Raw genomic sequence first — 15,238 nt, forward strand, 5'->3', positions numbered from 1 at the left:
AATTAGCTAATAATATTATTGCACAACCCAAAACTACCCTATTGTAAAGTAGTAATACATAGTTGGCTAATTCATAGTAGCATACACTGTCTATAGTTAATTCCAGATGAGTTAGCTAGCTGCATGGCGTTTGATTTTTAGAAGTAGCACAACATCAACTTGTTTATAATTTAAAGAGAAGAAGAAGAACCAGTCCTAATGGCATGCCCAATCACCGCACTGTAACTCTATGCTAAGATGTTCTATAAAAAGGGTTTTGCCTATACATACATACGCCTACAGAGCTGGAACTTATACAGAGCAAAGAATAGAGTGAAGAAAGCCTTCTAGAGGGAGTAAGTGAACACCCTGGACTTGGCAAGTATGAGATCAGCTGGAGCAGGAAATGCATGGTGATCTGGAGCCACGAATACACATAGTGGAGGATTTGGGCAGTCAAAAGTTCAAAGTATAACATAATCAACCCATGATTAGAGGGTACATAGTGCATGTTTTTATCACTATAAGTTATTGATAGCCAGGACAGGTACTATACTTAGTACCACATAGTTTGCACCTGTATGTGCAATAAATTATTACTAGACATATGCTAACAGCATCATGGGGCGAGCCTGAGTGTATATTTTTGAAGTATTGATGGCAGAAACAATGTAAGGAATTCTGGAACTGCAAAGAGTTCATAATATTTTATGGAGGAGAGTGTCTAAGAATTAATATAGCCTGTGCAAAATCGCTATGTACATATCTGCAAAGCCTTCATTGATGGTATGATAGATGTTGATAAGGTCAAGTCTTTGATCTGAGAGTATTCTACTTTAACCACCTCTTTTCATGTCATTGCAGCTTTTCGCCGCCGCATATATTCACAGTTTCTATGCCTTCTCCTTTCTGCCTCTTCAGGAGTTTCTGTACCCCTTCTGAGCCTGTACTGCTCCCTCTTACAGTACGTTGAAGACGCTCCTCCATATCCATTCAGCAGTTACACATGACTCACTCACATGGCATAACAGTAATCTACAGTAATAACTCTCGTGATATGAACCATTACACATACCAAATATGGGTAAGTGGTAATCTACGCCTTAAGTCCTCCGTGGAATGGACGATTACACACACTTTATGGACTACGCACACCATATAAGGAGAATGGTCTGCAAGCACGTGTAAGGTATCCACTTTATATCATAATATATTGTAAACATGTCCATTACACCGCTGACTCCCTAGTGTGGGGCTCGCTCAGGCTCGCCCCAATTACACACATGTACAATTGCCTGTTTAATGATGTGTACATTCACATGCATCATTTCAGTTCACTAGAATATATCTACTTTAAATGCAACAAAATAATTTATGCATATGCTATACATTATGAAATTAGCACTGCATGTTGATAGCTTGGTTCCCATTTTAAAATTTATTGTAGATGTGGTACTGCATGTAGGGCAGGTACCAATGCTAGTATATATTAAGTATATATTATTTTTTTATTTTTTGGTCTTCACCAAAAAACTAGCTATGCTTTTGATCAGAAACCAGTCGTCATAAATCATGGAGCTGCCTATGCATGTAATACATAAAGCACTGCTACACATGTGTATGAATAATTGAGCATGATGGGGGCATGTGGAGAAGCTAACAAATTACGAGGCGAAGCCAAGTGCTGTATTGGTCTCAATATCCTTCCTCCTCACCCACCAAGTGCTGTATTTGCTTACACACAAGCTTGGGCAGTGTTTTAAGTGGTAAACGGTGCTATATGAGTTGTCTTCTAATCATTTTGAGTACTCAAACTGCTTCTGTTCTTAGCCATCAGACCACTAGTAAATATCCATATAGCATTTTTATATTCATATGCAGAGCCAGCAAATAGGGTTAGTTTGGTTAATTTTAAAGTGTAGCTCACTTAGCTGTTTATCTAGTAAATGCTTTTCAAAGCAATAGCTGTTACAGTACTGTATCTACTGTATAATTTAAAAATCATAACCTTGCTACATAATAAAGCACGTACTCGTTGGCACTTTGATCTTCCCACACAAAGTATCATGTACTAAATTACATATGCACAGTATACATCAGGGCTGAGCGATACTACCGTTTTAGCGATATATTGCGATATTTTGAAAGTATCGATATCGCGATGTTTTGTTATTAACTATCGTGATACCATGCCTGTACATTACTGTCATTAAAAATCCATTTGTTATGCAGTGCTTGGCTAAGAATCCTTGTAAATGATAAAGTCCACCCATGTGGTTTCCCCTGCAGAGAGGTGTGAACACCATAACAACCTCAAAGCATGTGTTACAATAACTGTTACTGTAAACAAGGATGATAGTGGCTAGTTTGCTATCACCTATAAGGATTTCCTGCAGGAATGCTGAGCAATACACTAAGTGGCACCAGCTATGATTGACTTATTTGTAAGTATCGTGAACTATTCAGTATCGTGAATAGTGACTTTAGTATCGATCGTGATACTAAAATGGCAGTATCGCTCAGCCCTAGTATACATGTATATATAATTACTCTGTTTTGTGTTAAGCTGTTTGCTGATAACTGCGTGGACTATGCTGGACAAGCAGTTGGAATTATTGTAGCAGGTACGTACTCTTATATAAAAGTATGCATTCAATACATTTCACTATGTGTTCTCTTATAGACACTCAAGCTAATGCTAGTCATGCAGCTAAACTGGTTAAGATCCAGTACTCATCTAAGGGTAAACCAATATTGACCATTGCTGATGCACTTGAAGCTAACTCTGTTTATGACTACCCTGGGGAAGGAAATATCCTTATGGCAGGAGATGCTAAAGGTATGCTGTATGTACATATATGCTCAGTGAGTAAACCTGTATGTATGTTCATATATACACTGTACATACGTACAGACGTACGTACATATACTGTATGATGTATGTGTACACATGTATTCGTATCGTACAGTATGTGAAAAATATACGTATGTGTGACCAGATTTGACAAAACCAGGCTTCCACACACGTCCAATATTCTTTGACTTTAACCAGTTGTAACTTTACTTCTCAGTGTGTTACCAACCTATAATTGTCATCCAATGATGCCATAGTATTACTTAATGGCAGGTCAAAATTTGAAAGTGATAGTATACTCCTACACTGAGTTATTGTCCTATAACTGGACGTGTGTGGAAACCTGGTTTTGTCAAATCCGGTCACATATACGTACTTCCACAAATGAGGTCACAATTACTATGTACGTACAAGTACATTTATTCCTTTTTATGTTTGTCTATTTGAGCATAAATATTATGCTTCTGCACATTCATGTCCGTAAGTATGGATGTAGGGCCTCTGTTATCCAAATACCTGTATGCCAGTTCAATCATAATGTGTTCATAAAAGAGTTTTTTTTTGTTGTTGTTGTTGTTGCATAAATGAAGTCCATTCATCACAGGGGTGTATATACAGAGTTCTGTTTAGCTACTCTGATAGAACATACCTGTTGACAAAGTACTCTAATGAAACATGTTGTTTGAATAATCTAAATTTGATATCCTAACTGTGTATGTATTCTGAATATAGTAGATATGTACGTAAGCCATCATGGATTTTACTTAATGATTAATTTTGTAGATGCTATACAAAAGTCAGCTCATTCTATAACTGGAAACGTATCATGTGGAACACAGTATCACTTTCACATGGAAACGCAGGTATGTAACTACGTGCATAATGTATGTATTTTATTTATTTTATATATTAAGACTTCACAGCACAAGTGCTGAAGGTTTGTAGGACACCTGGTCCTACAGCCTGTTTAAAGTTGTTACATAAAAATTACATACAACTATTTTTTTGCAGGCTTGTGTTTGCATTCCAGAGGATGATAGCTATACAGTCTACAGTTCTACTCAGTGGGTTAATGGGTGTCAGTTTGCTGTTGCTACTGTGCTAGGAATTCAAGACAACCAGTACGTACTTGTACATGTGTACGTACGTATATAATCTGTAATATCTATAAAAGAGATTGCAGTGTATATTACTGGACATACAACATGCGTATATGTATACATACATACATACATGCATACGACTGTATGTATTCAAATTTTCTTTTATAGAGTGAATGTGTCTGTGAAACGGATTGGTGGAGGATTTGGTGCAAAACTGACTCGCAGTCAACAGGTTGCAGCAGGATGTGCCCTTGCTGCTTACCATACAAGACGGTATGCTTACATATTTACTAAGAAAATCACAGCCATTTTTGTAGACCAACCATATTATTGTCAAACCTGTATCATGTACTTACATACAAATTTTATCAAAACAAACAAATATTTTAATAGTGTTTGTGCTTGTTACATACATACATATGTATACATTCAACTTAACTGTTGTTGCTGACACTATTACAAGGAGAGTAGTTGACTTGTCTGTGGTCAGTTTCTAGTGTGTATGCTACATGCGTACAGTGCTCCTGTGATTATATGATCCCTTTGGACCAAGGCATGTTCAGATAATCAAAAAGTTTGAATAATCAAAGCCCATTCAAATACTCAAAATGGAACATGCATACATCTGAGACAAAATACTCTAATAGAGCAGTCATTCCACTGTTCAGATAACCATGTCTTCGAATAATCAAGGGAACACTGTACATGTACTTATCCTAGTACTCAAGTGAAAGTTGATACCAGCATGTGCAAATACAGTATACACACGCCCTGTCCTGAGTCCTATATACATCATACCAAAATAATATTACTGTGGTATACTACTGTACTTAAATACAGTGAATTTGCCCAATTAATCTGCTGTACTAACTTAACACTTGATCCTATGTATGTGTGTGTGTGTGTCTGTCTGTCTGTCTGTCTGTCTGTATGTATGTATGTATGTGTGTATGTATTAGGCCAGTCAAACTTCACATGGACCTTGACTCTAACATGAAAATGGTCGGTAAGAGATTCCCATACTATGCTACTTATCAAGTAAGTTTTAACACATAAATCAGTTTTGGGTATAATAATTTTGCCATGGTCTCAGGCTGGGTTTGATAATGATGGTACAATCAATGGGATTATCATGGATGTGTACAGTGATTCTGGTTGTCATAATAATGATGAATGTGTTGATTTGGCTGTAGCATATCTGGATAATGGTAAATACTAATGCTTACTTTATATTCGTGTAAAACCTACCAATATCCATATGAAACCAGCTGAATAAAAAGTAGCAAAATTGTGTTTTGGTGTGAAAGTGTAGTGGGTAAAAGTGTGCATGCCACACGTAAAATATTAAGCATGTTTTAACACCTTCACCGTCAAATTTGTAGAGGTTCCAATCTACTGTTTCTAAACTGCTATAACTTACACACCATACCATATAATCCTATAAAACTATATATCAATTTACTCGCTATAGAACAAGGAATTCTATTATGAAGTTGTTGTTTACACAAGAGCAGCCACAAATCCATTATATAACTTTAAAGTACGAAAATCGATCTAAGCCAAACCAAACGTGAAATTTCACTGCTTAGCATTGTTTATAAAACATCACTAACCAGTTTACAGTTGAAGCGATTATCTCTAAGTCTGGTTTTCCAGCATTTGAGCAAGTGCGCATGTGCATATAAGCACGAGGTCACTGTTTCGAGGCGTACAAAAGTAGCAATACGCCACTCCAACCTATATAATCCCTCTCCTTACTATTAGTACTGCCATTATCATGTCGAAGAATCGTCTACAATGCTTGTTATCGATGCTCCGAAAGTACGCAATTGCATCATCTAACCACGCAATAGTGCACAAGAGACCGGTTATCTCTGTTCCTGTTCACTTAAGAGTGTGCCCACTACAGGATAAGCACAGGGGCTACTAAAACGCTCGACTGAAGTTACAGAATGTTTAGAATGTGATGCTATGGGCATTTATAATCAAAACCGCCATATGGTGGTTGTGGCGGTGAGAGGATTAATCACTTTGGTACACAGTGAAACAAGACTCAAATCAATAAACCTATACAACTTCAGATACACCTGTTCATGGAGAGTAGTCAATCTCAGTCAAAACTTGTTGTTCAGAGAATACATATGTAACACTGTATATGCCGTACCACATATACTGTATACTCAAGCAATATGTCATCTTTGACTCGATGAGAGAAAACTGGTTGTTTTTGCACATTCCTTGAATTTTATTTCATTGATTCTCTGTTATCTCTATAAAAGGGGAGTGTACAGCCTACGTTTCAGCCTTTTGTGATGAGTAGTCTTATATTATAGAACTTTGCATTGGCGAGATCAAAGGAAAAGGTTTACTTTAAATTTCATAAAGTACACTTTAGGGCAAACAGTGCTTTATTGCACCGCAAAGAATGCTTTATTCGTACATTATAGATCTTTGCGTGGGCGAGATCAAAGGAAATAGTGTACTTTAAATTTCATAAAGTACACTCTCAGCTGGCCAACAGCTTTATCGACCACAAAGAGTACTTTATTGCACTGCAGAGAGTGCTTTATTCGTTCAATAAAGCACTCTTTGTGGTGCAATAAAGCACAGTTGCCCACATGCTCTAGTGCAGGCTAATAGCCTGCGGGGCTCACGCCAGTACGACTAATCACCCACGCCGGTGAAGGCTGATACCGTATGATTGCAGTCACAGTATTCAGAGAAGTAGTGTAGCAAACTATGAAAGATTTGTATGTGCTTTAGCAGTGATACAAATATTATTTAGTGGAGAATAGCCATTCTTAGGTATCAACCTTTCTTTTTTTTGGTCTTCACCTAAAATCTAGCTGTGCTTTCGATCAGAAACCAGTCGCCAAAAATCCTGGAGCCACCTATGCTGTCACTTGTAGCTTGTCACTTGTGAGCAATGTTAATAGTGCAGTTGTTTAGAGTTCCTGAGAAAATGTACTCACTTGGCTTTGTACTTTCTGTTGCAGACTTTGTGGAGCTGCTTTCACCTGGAGCCTTACTATGTATCACCAAGAGTTTTATTTAATCTTTCTACACCTGAAAAGCTATCTAAAGCAGGATTTGCTATTACACTATCAAGAGCCTTTTCCATACTGCATTGTGTTTTTTCATACGATCTAAGAGACTGCAAGCTGAGGTGACCAGTTTTTTTGGCAATCACTTTTTCAGGAACAACTCTTGAAAACATCCTTGTTGCAGATGTAGCTCTCGATGAATGGTTTGTGTATCTTACATCAATGCCAGATTCTGAATTCAATTTCCCTTTCAGTGTGTTTATGCCAACCCGTTGACTGGTGTACCATGGCTTGCCGTCATCAGGGATCTGCTCCAAAGGCCTCGTGTAAAAGAATGGTGAGTGAAGTTTAAGCTTTGCCAAGTAAAAATCTAGTAATCTCACAATGCAGCGGTCACTGCCAATCTGGGCATATGTTCGGACAACTTTATTTGTATTAATATCCTTATAGCAATGTTGATTATTTTTTGAAATAAATTCAGTATCTTCATAGTAAACATCGGAGTTATACACACTGCTTTCAGGAGGATATCTGATAAATTGCTCTGGTGCAAGACTGTGCTGTTCTTCTACCCCTCTTAGTGTATAATACAAGCCAGTATAAAAGAACACTTTTTTTTGAAGTTTTCTTGGTGACGAATACCCTAGCAAGCCTTTATCCCAAAACACCTGCTCATGGTCAAATTCAATGACTACAACATGTTTCTTGTTTGAGCCAACTCCTTCCCTATGTACTGTACTACTTATTACGTCTAGAGTCTTCCACAATTTGAAGAATGCTGGCTTTTGCTTCTCAAAAATGGAGAAAGGAAACTTCTTTTCTGCAAAGTACAGTTAATTCACTAAGCAATGTGCAAATTGTGGCAAGTGGATACTTATCGTGGTTTTTTTTTTTCTCGTCTCAGCAATGAACATACACAAATATTTACACACAGTAGCTGGATCATGGCATTTCAAAAGATCGCCTGGAACGGGATCATGTGGAGCTAGCTTTCTTTGGTTTTTAGCCCATTTCGTAAAATTGGTTACAGCCCATTGTGTACTGGCTTCAGTATTTGCTGGTTTAAGACCTTCAGCTAATTTATCCAACTCCTGTTCACTGTACGGAGATGCGAACTGCGGCCTCTTGCGATTGCTCTGTTCTTTGCCTTTGTCCCCGCTTACACACTGCAAGTGTCTCTTCTTACTGTTTTTAAGAGAAAGGCTTAATGCTTTACTGTGTTTACCCGTACTGGGCTGGTTTTCTTTATCTTCTTCTATCACGCGACCGTTATCAGTGGATTCGCTGTCCGTTGATTTCTCTGGAAACCAGTCCCCCATCCATTCCTTCAACTTAGAACGATAATCCTCATTCATCTCATCTATGGGAGGAGGTTTTCAAATCAAACTAGGCGATACAATAGCACATTTTTGTGCCATTGCTGCACTTTCAAATCAACGTGCCCTTCAGTGCACATGATGTATTACTTAAAGCTGAGAGCTACGACTAGAATGCTCCATAAGCGTAGCCTTGCTCATGCTATATGAAAAATAAAGCATTGGTGCTTGGCCTCAATGCTAATAAAGCACGAGGCGGAGCCGAGTGCTTTATTAGCATCTCGGCCTTGTACTTTATTTTTCATATAGCACTCACGGTTATGCTTTAACATATACTTATAGTGCTAGACAGTTGGAACAAGAATAGATTTTATTTATACAGCAACAATATGGCAAATAAATTACAGATGCTTGTTTAATCAATCATTACTCACGACTGAAACAAGCTACGAAGACAGTCAGTCTGTTAACCATGAACCGGAAAATCAATAAAGGTGTAGTGTTTTCCCTGTGTGAACATAGAAGAAGGTCATTTCAGCAATGAAATTCTGACTATAAACTTTACTGCATCATAAATTAGTGCCAATAACTCATGTACCTTATGCTGTTGTGCAAACTCAACACAAAGATTTTCTTACTCCCCGTGAAAAGGCTGAAACGATTAAAACATGTGCAAGTTTTATGTAGCATGCGTATTTTTACCCAGTTTGTTTCAATACATTTTTATTATAAAACATCATTTGCAAAAACGGCTAGTTTTTGCTCAGCGGATCACACATTGGCATGTTTAATGTAGACTTACGTATGTACTTTGTTGTTGGTACAAGGACTTTATTTGCAAAAGCAAAACCACCAGATCACCATTTAAGCACCATAGAATATAGTTTCTTTAAGCCTGTGGAATACGTTGAATGAATGAAGATACAGTAGGACCTCAATTATCCGAGCCCTCGATTATCCAGACAGTATAAGTGACTGCTTTATTAGAGTGTTTTGCCAGTACGTGGGCATTCTATAGAGTGAGTGTATGTTCTATTAGAGTATTTGAATGTTACTCTGTATATAAATGAATGGGCTTCATTTATCTGAACAAATTCAGTTATCTGAACACTTTTATGATTAAACTGGCATACAGGTGTTTGGATAATGGAGGTCCTACTGTAATACGTATGAGAAACCATATAATAGCTTGTCTTACATATGTACAAGATGTATAATTGTAAGCAATTGGTTTGTCACTGTAGCATATCACATTCCGCACTGGCATGTCACTCCCAAGGCAGTGAAAACTAATAACTGTGCTAACACATTCTGCAGATCTCCAGGTGAATTACTCACAAACTTACACAGTATCACAACTTTGTTGTTTTATGTACGAACAGGAAGTTTTCAAGGTATTTTTATCATTGAGTCAGTCATGGAACACATTGGCGAGACACTAGGAATACCATCTGAGAGTGTTAAACAGAAAAATATGTATGAAAAAGGACAGGTACATATTATGTGACATGTTGCAGTATATCTCTTTCAAGTTCCTTACCTGCAGCTTACCCCTAGTTTTATAGAGTTGAAGTATTGTAACATAAGGGAGATGTGGACACGTTAGTATGAATTGGTAGGTATGTTAAGTAATTACATAATATTTTTGCTTCTCAGAGCTCTACAGCTCAGCTGCAATTGATAGTAGATCAGAAGCGGTAGAAGAATTTAATAAGGTATATACACACTTGCATCTTATTCTATCCTGATACGTATTCTATCCTGATACGTACGTACATATGTAAATTACACACATATGTACGTATGTGGATTACGCATGTATGTACGTACATAGATGTGTAATGTACAATAAAATATGGTATTTAGCAATGTTTATTCTACAGTAAAAGGGCCACCTATGGAACCAAAAATTATTGTCTCAAAAATGAGGTGGCCACACTGAGTGAAGTTTTACTGATGCAAGAATCATTTGGTTACATGCAGTTTATTGAGCCGTGTATGATGGGAAGTGTCTATAGGGACTTTTAAACTATTACTTACACCTGTACGGTTGAATAGTGCATATACTTTAGATCACTATATGTACTGTAACACTTATTGCCTACATGCCTTTTTAACTTGTATGCTGTATGTGATACTGTAGAAAAACAGGTGGAGGAAGAGAGGAATATCTGTGGTACCGGTTAAATGGGGTGTGCCATGGAATGGAGCTGGTCCATACACTGTGATGATCAGTATTTATGCGGCTGATGGCACAGTGGCTATCACTCATGGTGGAATAGAGATTGGACAAGGAATTAACACAAAGGTGATTGTCTAATGTGTTCAATGCTGTGATTCATTTGGGGCACATTGTGACACATGTATAGGTTGCTCAAGTTGCTGCTAAGATGCTTGGAATTCCAATTGATTTTATCCGTATCTTACCAACCAATTCAATGACCAATCCTAATGGTCACAAGACTGGAGGCTCTGTCACTAGTGAAAGTAATTGTAAGGTAAAACATTCCGCAGTTTGTAGATGTACATACATACATACATACATACGTATGTAGTAACAATATGCATACAGTACATACATTGCTACTGTGTTTTGTGTGTGCATATTTCAGACTATTCATACAGTATGATAGTACTGTATAGTAGGGATCACAAAGGAGTTGGCATGGTCCACAAAATAACATCACCCAAAAACCAGCCTCAATTTTCCCTGACAACAATGAGGCAGTATCAGTTAGGTAAAACTAAGCCCAAGCAAGCTTTCAGATCAACCCGAAACGCTTTCAACAAGTTGCTAAGGAATTTTTAAAAATTAATAATTTGTTTAATGGAATTTTCTACTGACTGACTGCCTGACTGACTGATACCTTCAGACAAGCATAACTTGATAACGGAGAGGTGCTTTTTGGTATACCGCAATACATGCAATGCATTCTTTATGGACTTACCAGTGTCCTCCTTTGTGTCCCATTCATCTTTGCTGACAGTGAAAAGTGTCAATTTTGCTATAGCACGTAATAGATTCCTTTCGTAACGGAAATTGTCCGTATTTTTCATGGTAGCTGTTTTGATTGCAGAGGTACTTTTTGAACGGTTCTCGATTCGTACTGCTGTGTAACGGGTTGAACACAGCCGACAACAAAGCATAATGGATACCTCACTTTTCAGACAATAATTGATATAACTGGGGCGCGCGGCACCATTTCTTTCGGTATGTATTGATTGCAGAGATACTTTTCGAACAGTTCTAGATCCGAAATGCTGTGTATTGGGTTGAACATAGCTGACAATGAAGCATAATGAATACTTCACTTTTCAGATGATAATTGATATAGCTGGAGTGCACGGCGCCATTTTAGATGCGGTATGCGTAGGTTCACCAGTCATAATAATAATATTCACAAAAAAAAGTTAACAAACAAATACATAGAAAAATTTTCAACCAGAGCAGGGACCATACATAGCACATGGACAAAAAGTACTGAAACAAGCTGGAGTAGTGCATGATATTAAATCACAGTAAAACAATAAGAAGTGTTATATCCCTACTGTGCTCAAGATGCCATAATAAAAATGCACAGTAAAGATATAACACTTCTTATTGTTTTACTGTGATTTAATATCACGCACTACTCCAACTTGTTTCAGTACTTTTTATCGATGTGCTATGGTCCCTACTCTAGTTGAAATTTCCAAATTTTTCTGTGTACTTGTTTAATAATTGTTTAAGGTAATGACAAAAAGTCAGAGATCAGTGCTGAGACCATCAGTTTTGTTTTCTTCTGTATAAACATGATGAGCTACAGGTGTACGAGTAAAGACCATCACGGTTGACTTTGCTTGGGACAAATTTCACATGTAGGAGTGTTCGTATTGATTCATACTCGCCTGGTATATTATTCCATGCTCTATAGCTTAAGTTACGTAAGTGCATAATCCAAGAGCTGGCAATGGGAGGGTTAAGATGCAGAAGACTGTAATGACATTGTATGCACCCATTTGTACAACGAGATATTCAAAAGTTGTTACTCCATCTGAGTTGTGACAACAATTTTAAAGAAATTGCTGGCTGTAGTAAAAGACTCTTAGTTTCAAGCACAGTAGCATTGTAATGACTATTATTAGAGTCATTGACTGCTCTATTAGAGTATCTTGATTGTTCATGAAATTCTTTTAAAGAGAGGTCATAGGGGAAGATGTCTCGTATACGACTGTCTGGTTCTCATTACAGCAATGTGTAGCATTAATACAGCTCTGCCTACAATGCAATAAGCTGTAACTTGTGAGTCATTTGCTCTAAATGTCCCGTGCTGAATCTGCCATTGTAAAGCACATACTACTACCACCTCACACAACTTGTATTGTACAAGATGCAACTAGTGGTACAGTATACAAGAACTTCTATCACATAGACGATGCTGTATTTATACATTAAATATAATGCATTGCAAAGCTGACAATAGTAATGAAGTCTGTAGTCCTTTTGTTAGCGTGAATGAGTTGTGATCATGGGATTGCACTTTCTCTCAAATGTTGTGTTAATAGTAGTAGGTATAGATTCTAGCTTCACTACATTTGTTAGTTAGGAGAGATAGTTGCAACAATGAATATCTAGTAAATTCAGCATTTGAGTATTAATGCACACATCAGTGATAAAATCAACATAGTGATGGTTATTATTATGACATATCTGCTATGTAGTTCACTCAGGCAATGTTTGGCAGTTATCCTTTTAGTCAGCTTTGCTTTGGACTACATAATTAGACTGTCTTAAAACTGTGAAAATAAATGTGTAGTTATGTACATGTACTGACATATTGTAAACACCACTAATCTTTATTCTTCTTTCTCTCTAGGCTATAATAAGTGCATGTGAGATGCTGAACAGCAGAATTGATCCTGTGAGACAAAAGATGAACAACCCAACTTGGAAAGACCTTATTGCTCGTTGCCAATCCAACGGGATTGATCTTAGTGCTAAAGCATGGTAATTTATTTACAAATCCAACTTTTTACTGCTACTGTGCAGAATTTTTCTATAGGGTCACCATGAAGTCAGATGATGACTTTGCCTACATGTCTTATGGTGCAAATTGTACTGAAGTTGAAATAGATGTTCTCACTGGAGAAGTTGAGGTGTTAAGAAGTGACATTCTGTTTGACTGTGGGCAGAGGTGATTACTTATAATGGTGGTACAATTTTGTGACTGATATTCTACTTGCCCGCAAATGTTCCTGAATGGAATTTCTCACTGTACTCTGCTCTATGTATGTATGTACAGTGTAGCTATTCTGGACATGTCTATCCTTTTGGTGCAACAACAGTACAGCTGCAAAATTAGTGCACACAAACAATTTCAAGTTATTTGTACATACATACATACTTTTTAAGAGATCAAGTGTTAAGAGGTCGTAACACACTGATTACTTGATATGCATTTCAATTATTTAGTATAACTTACCATGTATGTACCTGCGTACATTCTAGTCACATATGTACAGTTACGTTAAGTGTGTTACTGTGTAATATTTAGCTGGCTGTAGTCTGTTCGTGTTTGCTTGAGCCCTTAGTTTTGTTTCTCCTTAAATACTGTTGTTTGCCTGCTGCAAAAAGCATTTAGTATCCCGTTAAGCTCTTTAAATTCCAGAGCTGTTTCTGTGCTACCATTACTGCAGAAGGCTGATGAAGCCTTAAAACTATCCCATATATCTACATATCATGCAAAATCATGGCTACTCAATCAACCGTGCATAGTTCTAGGGGCTATTTACCTATTTCTAGAATATAGTCAGCTTGAAATAATGTGAAACCAAACCAGTATTACTATTACCACCTTTAGTGTTAAACCATGTAAATCACAGAAGAACCTAAAAATTGCTTAACAGCAACTTAGGCACCTCTAAAAATATTTATTGTTTAAGTTGATATACGTTGCTTTTGCTGCTGTTTTGCTAATGCTTTACATCTTGCTTTGAACAGTGAGAGTCAACAGTGAAACAATTTGTGTAGCTAAACTTTGGAAACGCTGAGCCTTCCTTTTGGTAAAAATATCAGTATTATTCAGCTACCACAATAGAACAGTCACTTCTCTAGTGGAGCAGTCACTTCTCTAGTGGAGCAGTCACTTCTCTAGTGGAGCAGTCACTTCTCTAGTGGAGCAGTCATTCCCATAGTTCAGTTAACCGAGAATCCAGAAAAGTAGGGTCCAGATAACTAAGGTTTCATTACATGTACTCAACTTGTTTGGTGGTAGTTATGTACGTATGTATTTACTGTATGTAAATTTGCTCACTTTCGAGCTACAAGGAACAGATTTTAAGCTATGCATTCCAACATTTGTTTCAGTATAAATCCTGAAGTTGATATTGGACAAATCGAAGGAGCTTATGTTATGGGACTGGGTTACTGGTTGACTGAGAAATGTGCCTACAATGAGAATAGTGGAGAATTATTAACATTCAACACTTGGGTATGTAATTTTATTTAACTCTTAAACCCGCACATAATTTTAAGGAATATGTGATTACACGTAACCAACCATTTTAAATGGCCTGTCTAGCCAGACTAGCCTAACTCTATTAGTCTAAAGCCATATACCAATTAAATAACCACTGTAACAACAGAGGCTTACTTGTTATGAAGCGATGAAAACGGCGACTCGATTTTCTGTTATTTCTCAATACTCATGATGGCAGCCGTAATAGCAATTACTTAAATCACGTGAGCTATATATGGTGTGACTAACTCTCCTCGTGTTTATTTCACATGAATCTGATGAAGTATGAAGGAGATATTAACCATTTTGTTAAGGAATGTAAGGGTTTTGCATGCTTATTTTGAGTAATAATAGTTTCAGGGTGAGTTTTAGCCCCATGCTTTTGTGCTAAGATAAACCCCTAGGTACCATTTTAATCCTTGTTTAATTACGAATAAAATGGTGT

The 15,238-nt window shown here is 37.2% G+C and overlaps 1 protein-coding gene across 3 annotated transcripts in view; it reads left to right on the top strand.

Moving 5' to 3' along the window:
* Window positions 1-15,238, top strand: part of LOC136247134 (uncharacterized) — a 52,990-nt gene that overhangs the window by 35,754 nt on the left and 1,998 nt on the right. For 2 of the 3 annotated variants that reach the window (XM_066038762.1, XM_066038763.1), the window contains 16 exons: window positions 2,546-2,603; window positions 2,663-2,818; window positions 3,617-3,696; window positions 3,845-3,954; window positions 4,105-4,209; window positions 4,896-4,974; window positions 5,030-5,144; window positions 9,541-9,621; window positions 9,679-9,788; window positions 9,843-9,897; window positions 9,953-10,011; window positions 10,440-10,604; window positions 10,666-10,794; window positions 13,153-13,283; window positions 13,339-13,470; window positions 14,643-14,766. In XM_066038762.1, the coding sequence (XP_065894834.1) occupies window positions 2,546-2,603; window positions 2,663-2,818; window positions 3,617-3,696; window positions 3,845-3,954; window positions 4,105-4,209; window positions 4,896-4,974; window positions 5,030-5,144; window positions 9,541-9,621; window positions 9,679-9,788; window positions 9,843-9,897; window positions 9,953-10,011; window positions 10,440-10,604; window positions 10,666-10,794; window positions 13,153-13,283; window positions 13,339-13,470; window positions 14,643-14,766 (1,689 nt within the window). The remainder of the gene's footprint in view (window positions 1-2,545; window positions 2,604-2,662; window positions 2,819-3,616; window positions 3,697-3,844; window positions 3,955-4,104; window positions 4,210-4,895; window positions 4,975-5,029; window positions 5,145-9,540; window positions 9,622-9,678; window positions 9,789-9,842; window positions 9,898-9,952; window positions 10,012-10,439; window positions 10,605-10,665; window positions 10,795-13,152; window positions 13,284-13,338; window positions 13,471-14,642; window positions 14,767-15,238) is intronic. The other variant, XR_010697102.1, reaches the window with a different exon arrangement.

The sequence above is a fragment of the Dysidea avara genome, chromosome 2, assembly GCF_963678975.1.
Source record: "Dysidea avara chromosome 2, odDysAvar1.4, whole genome shotgun sequence".
Lineage (NCBI taxonomy): Eukaryota > Metazoa > Porifera > Demospongiae > Dictyoceratida > Dysideidae > Dysidea > Dysidea avara.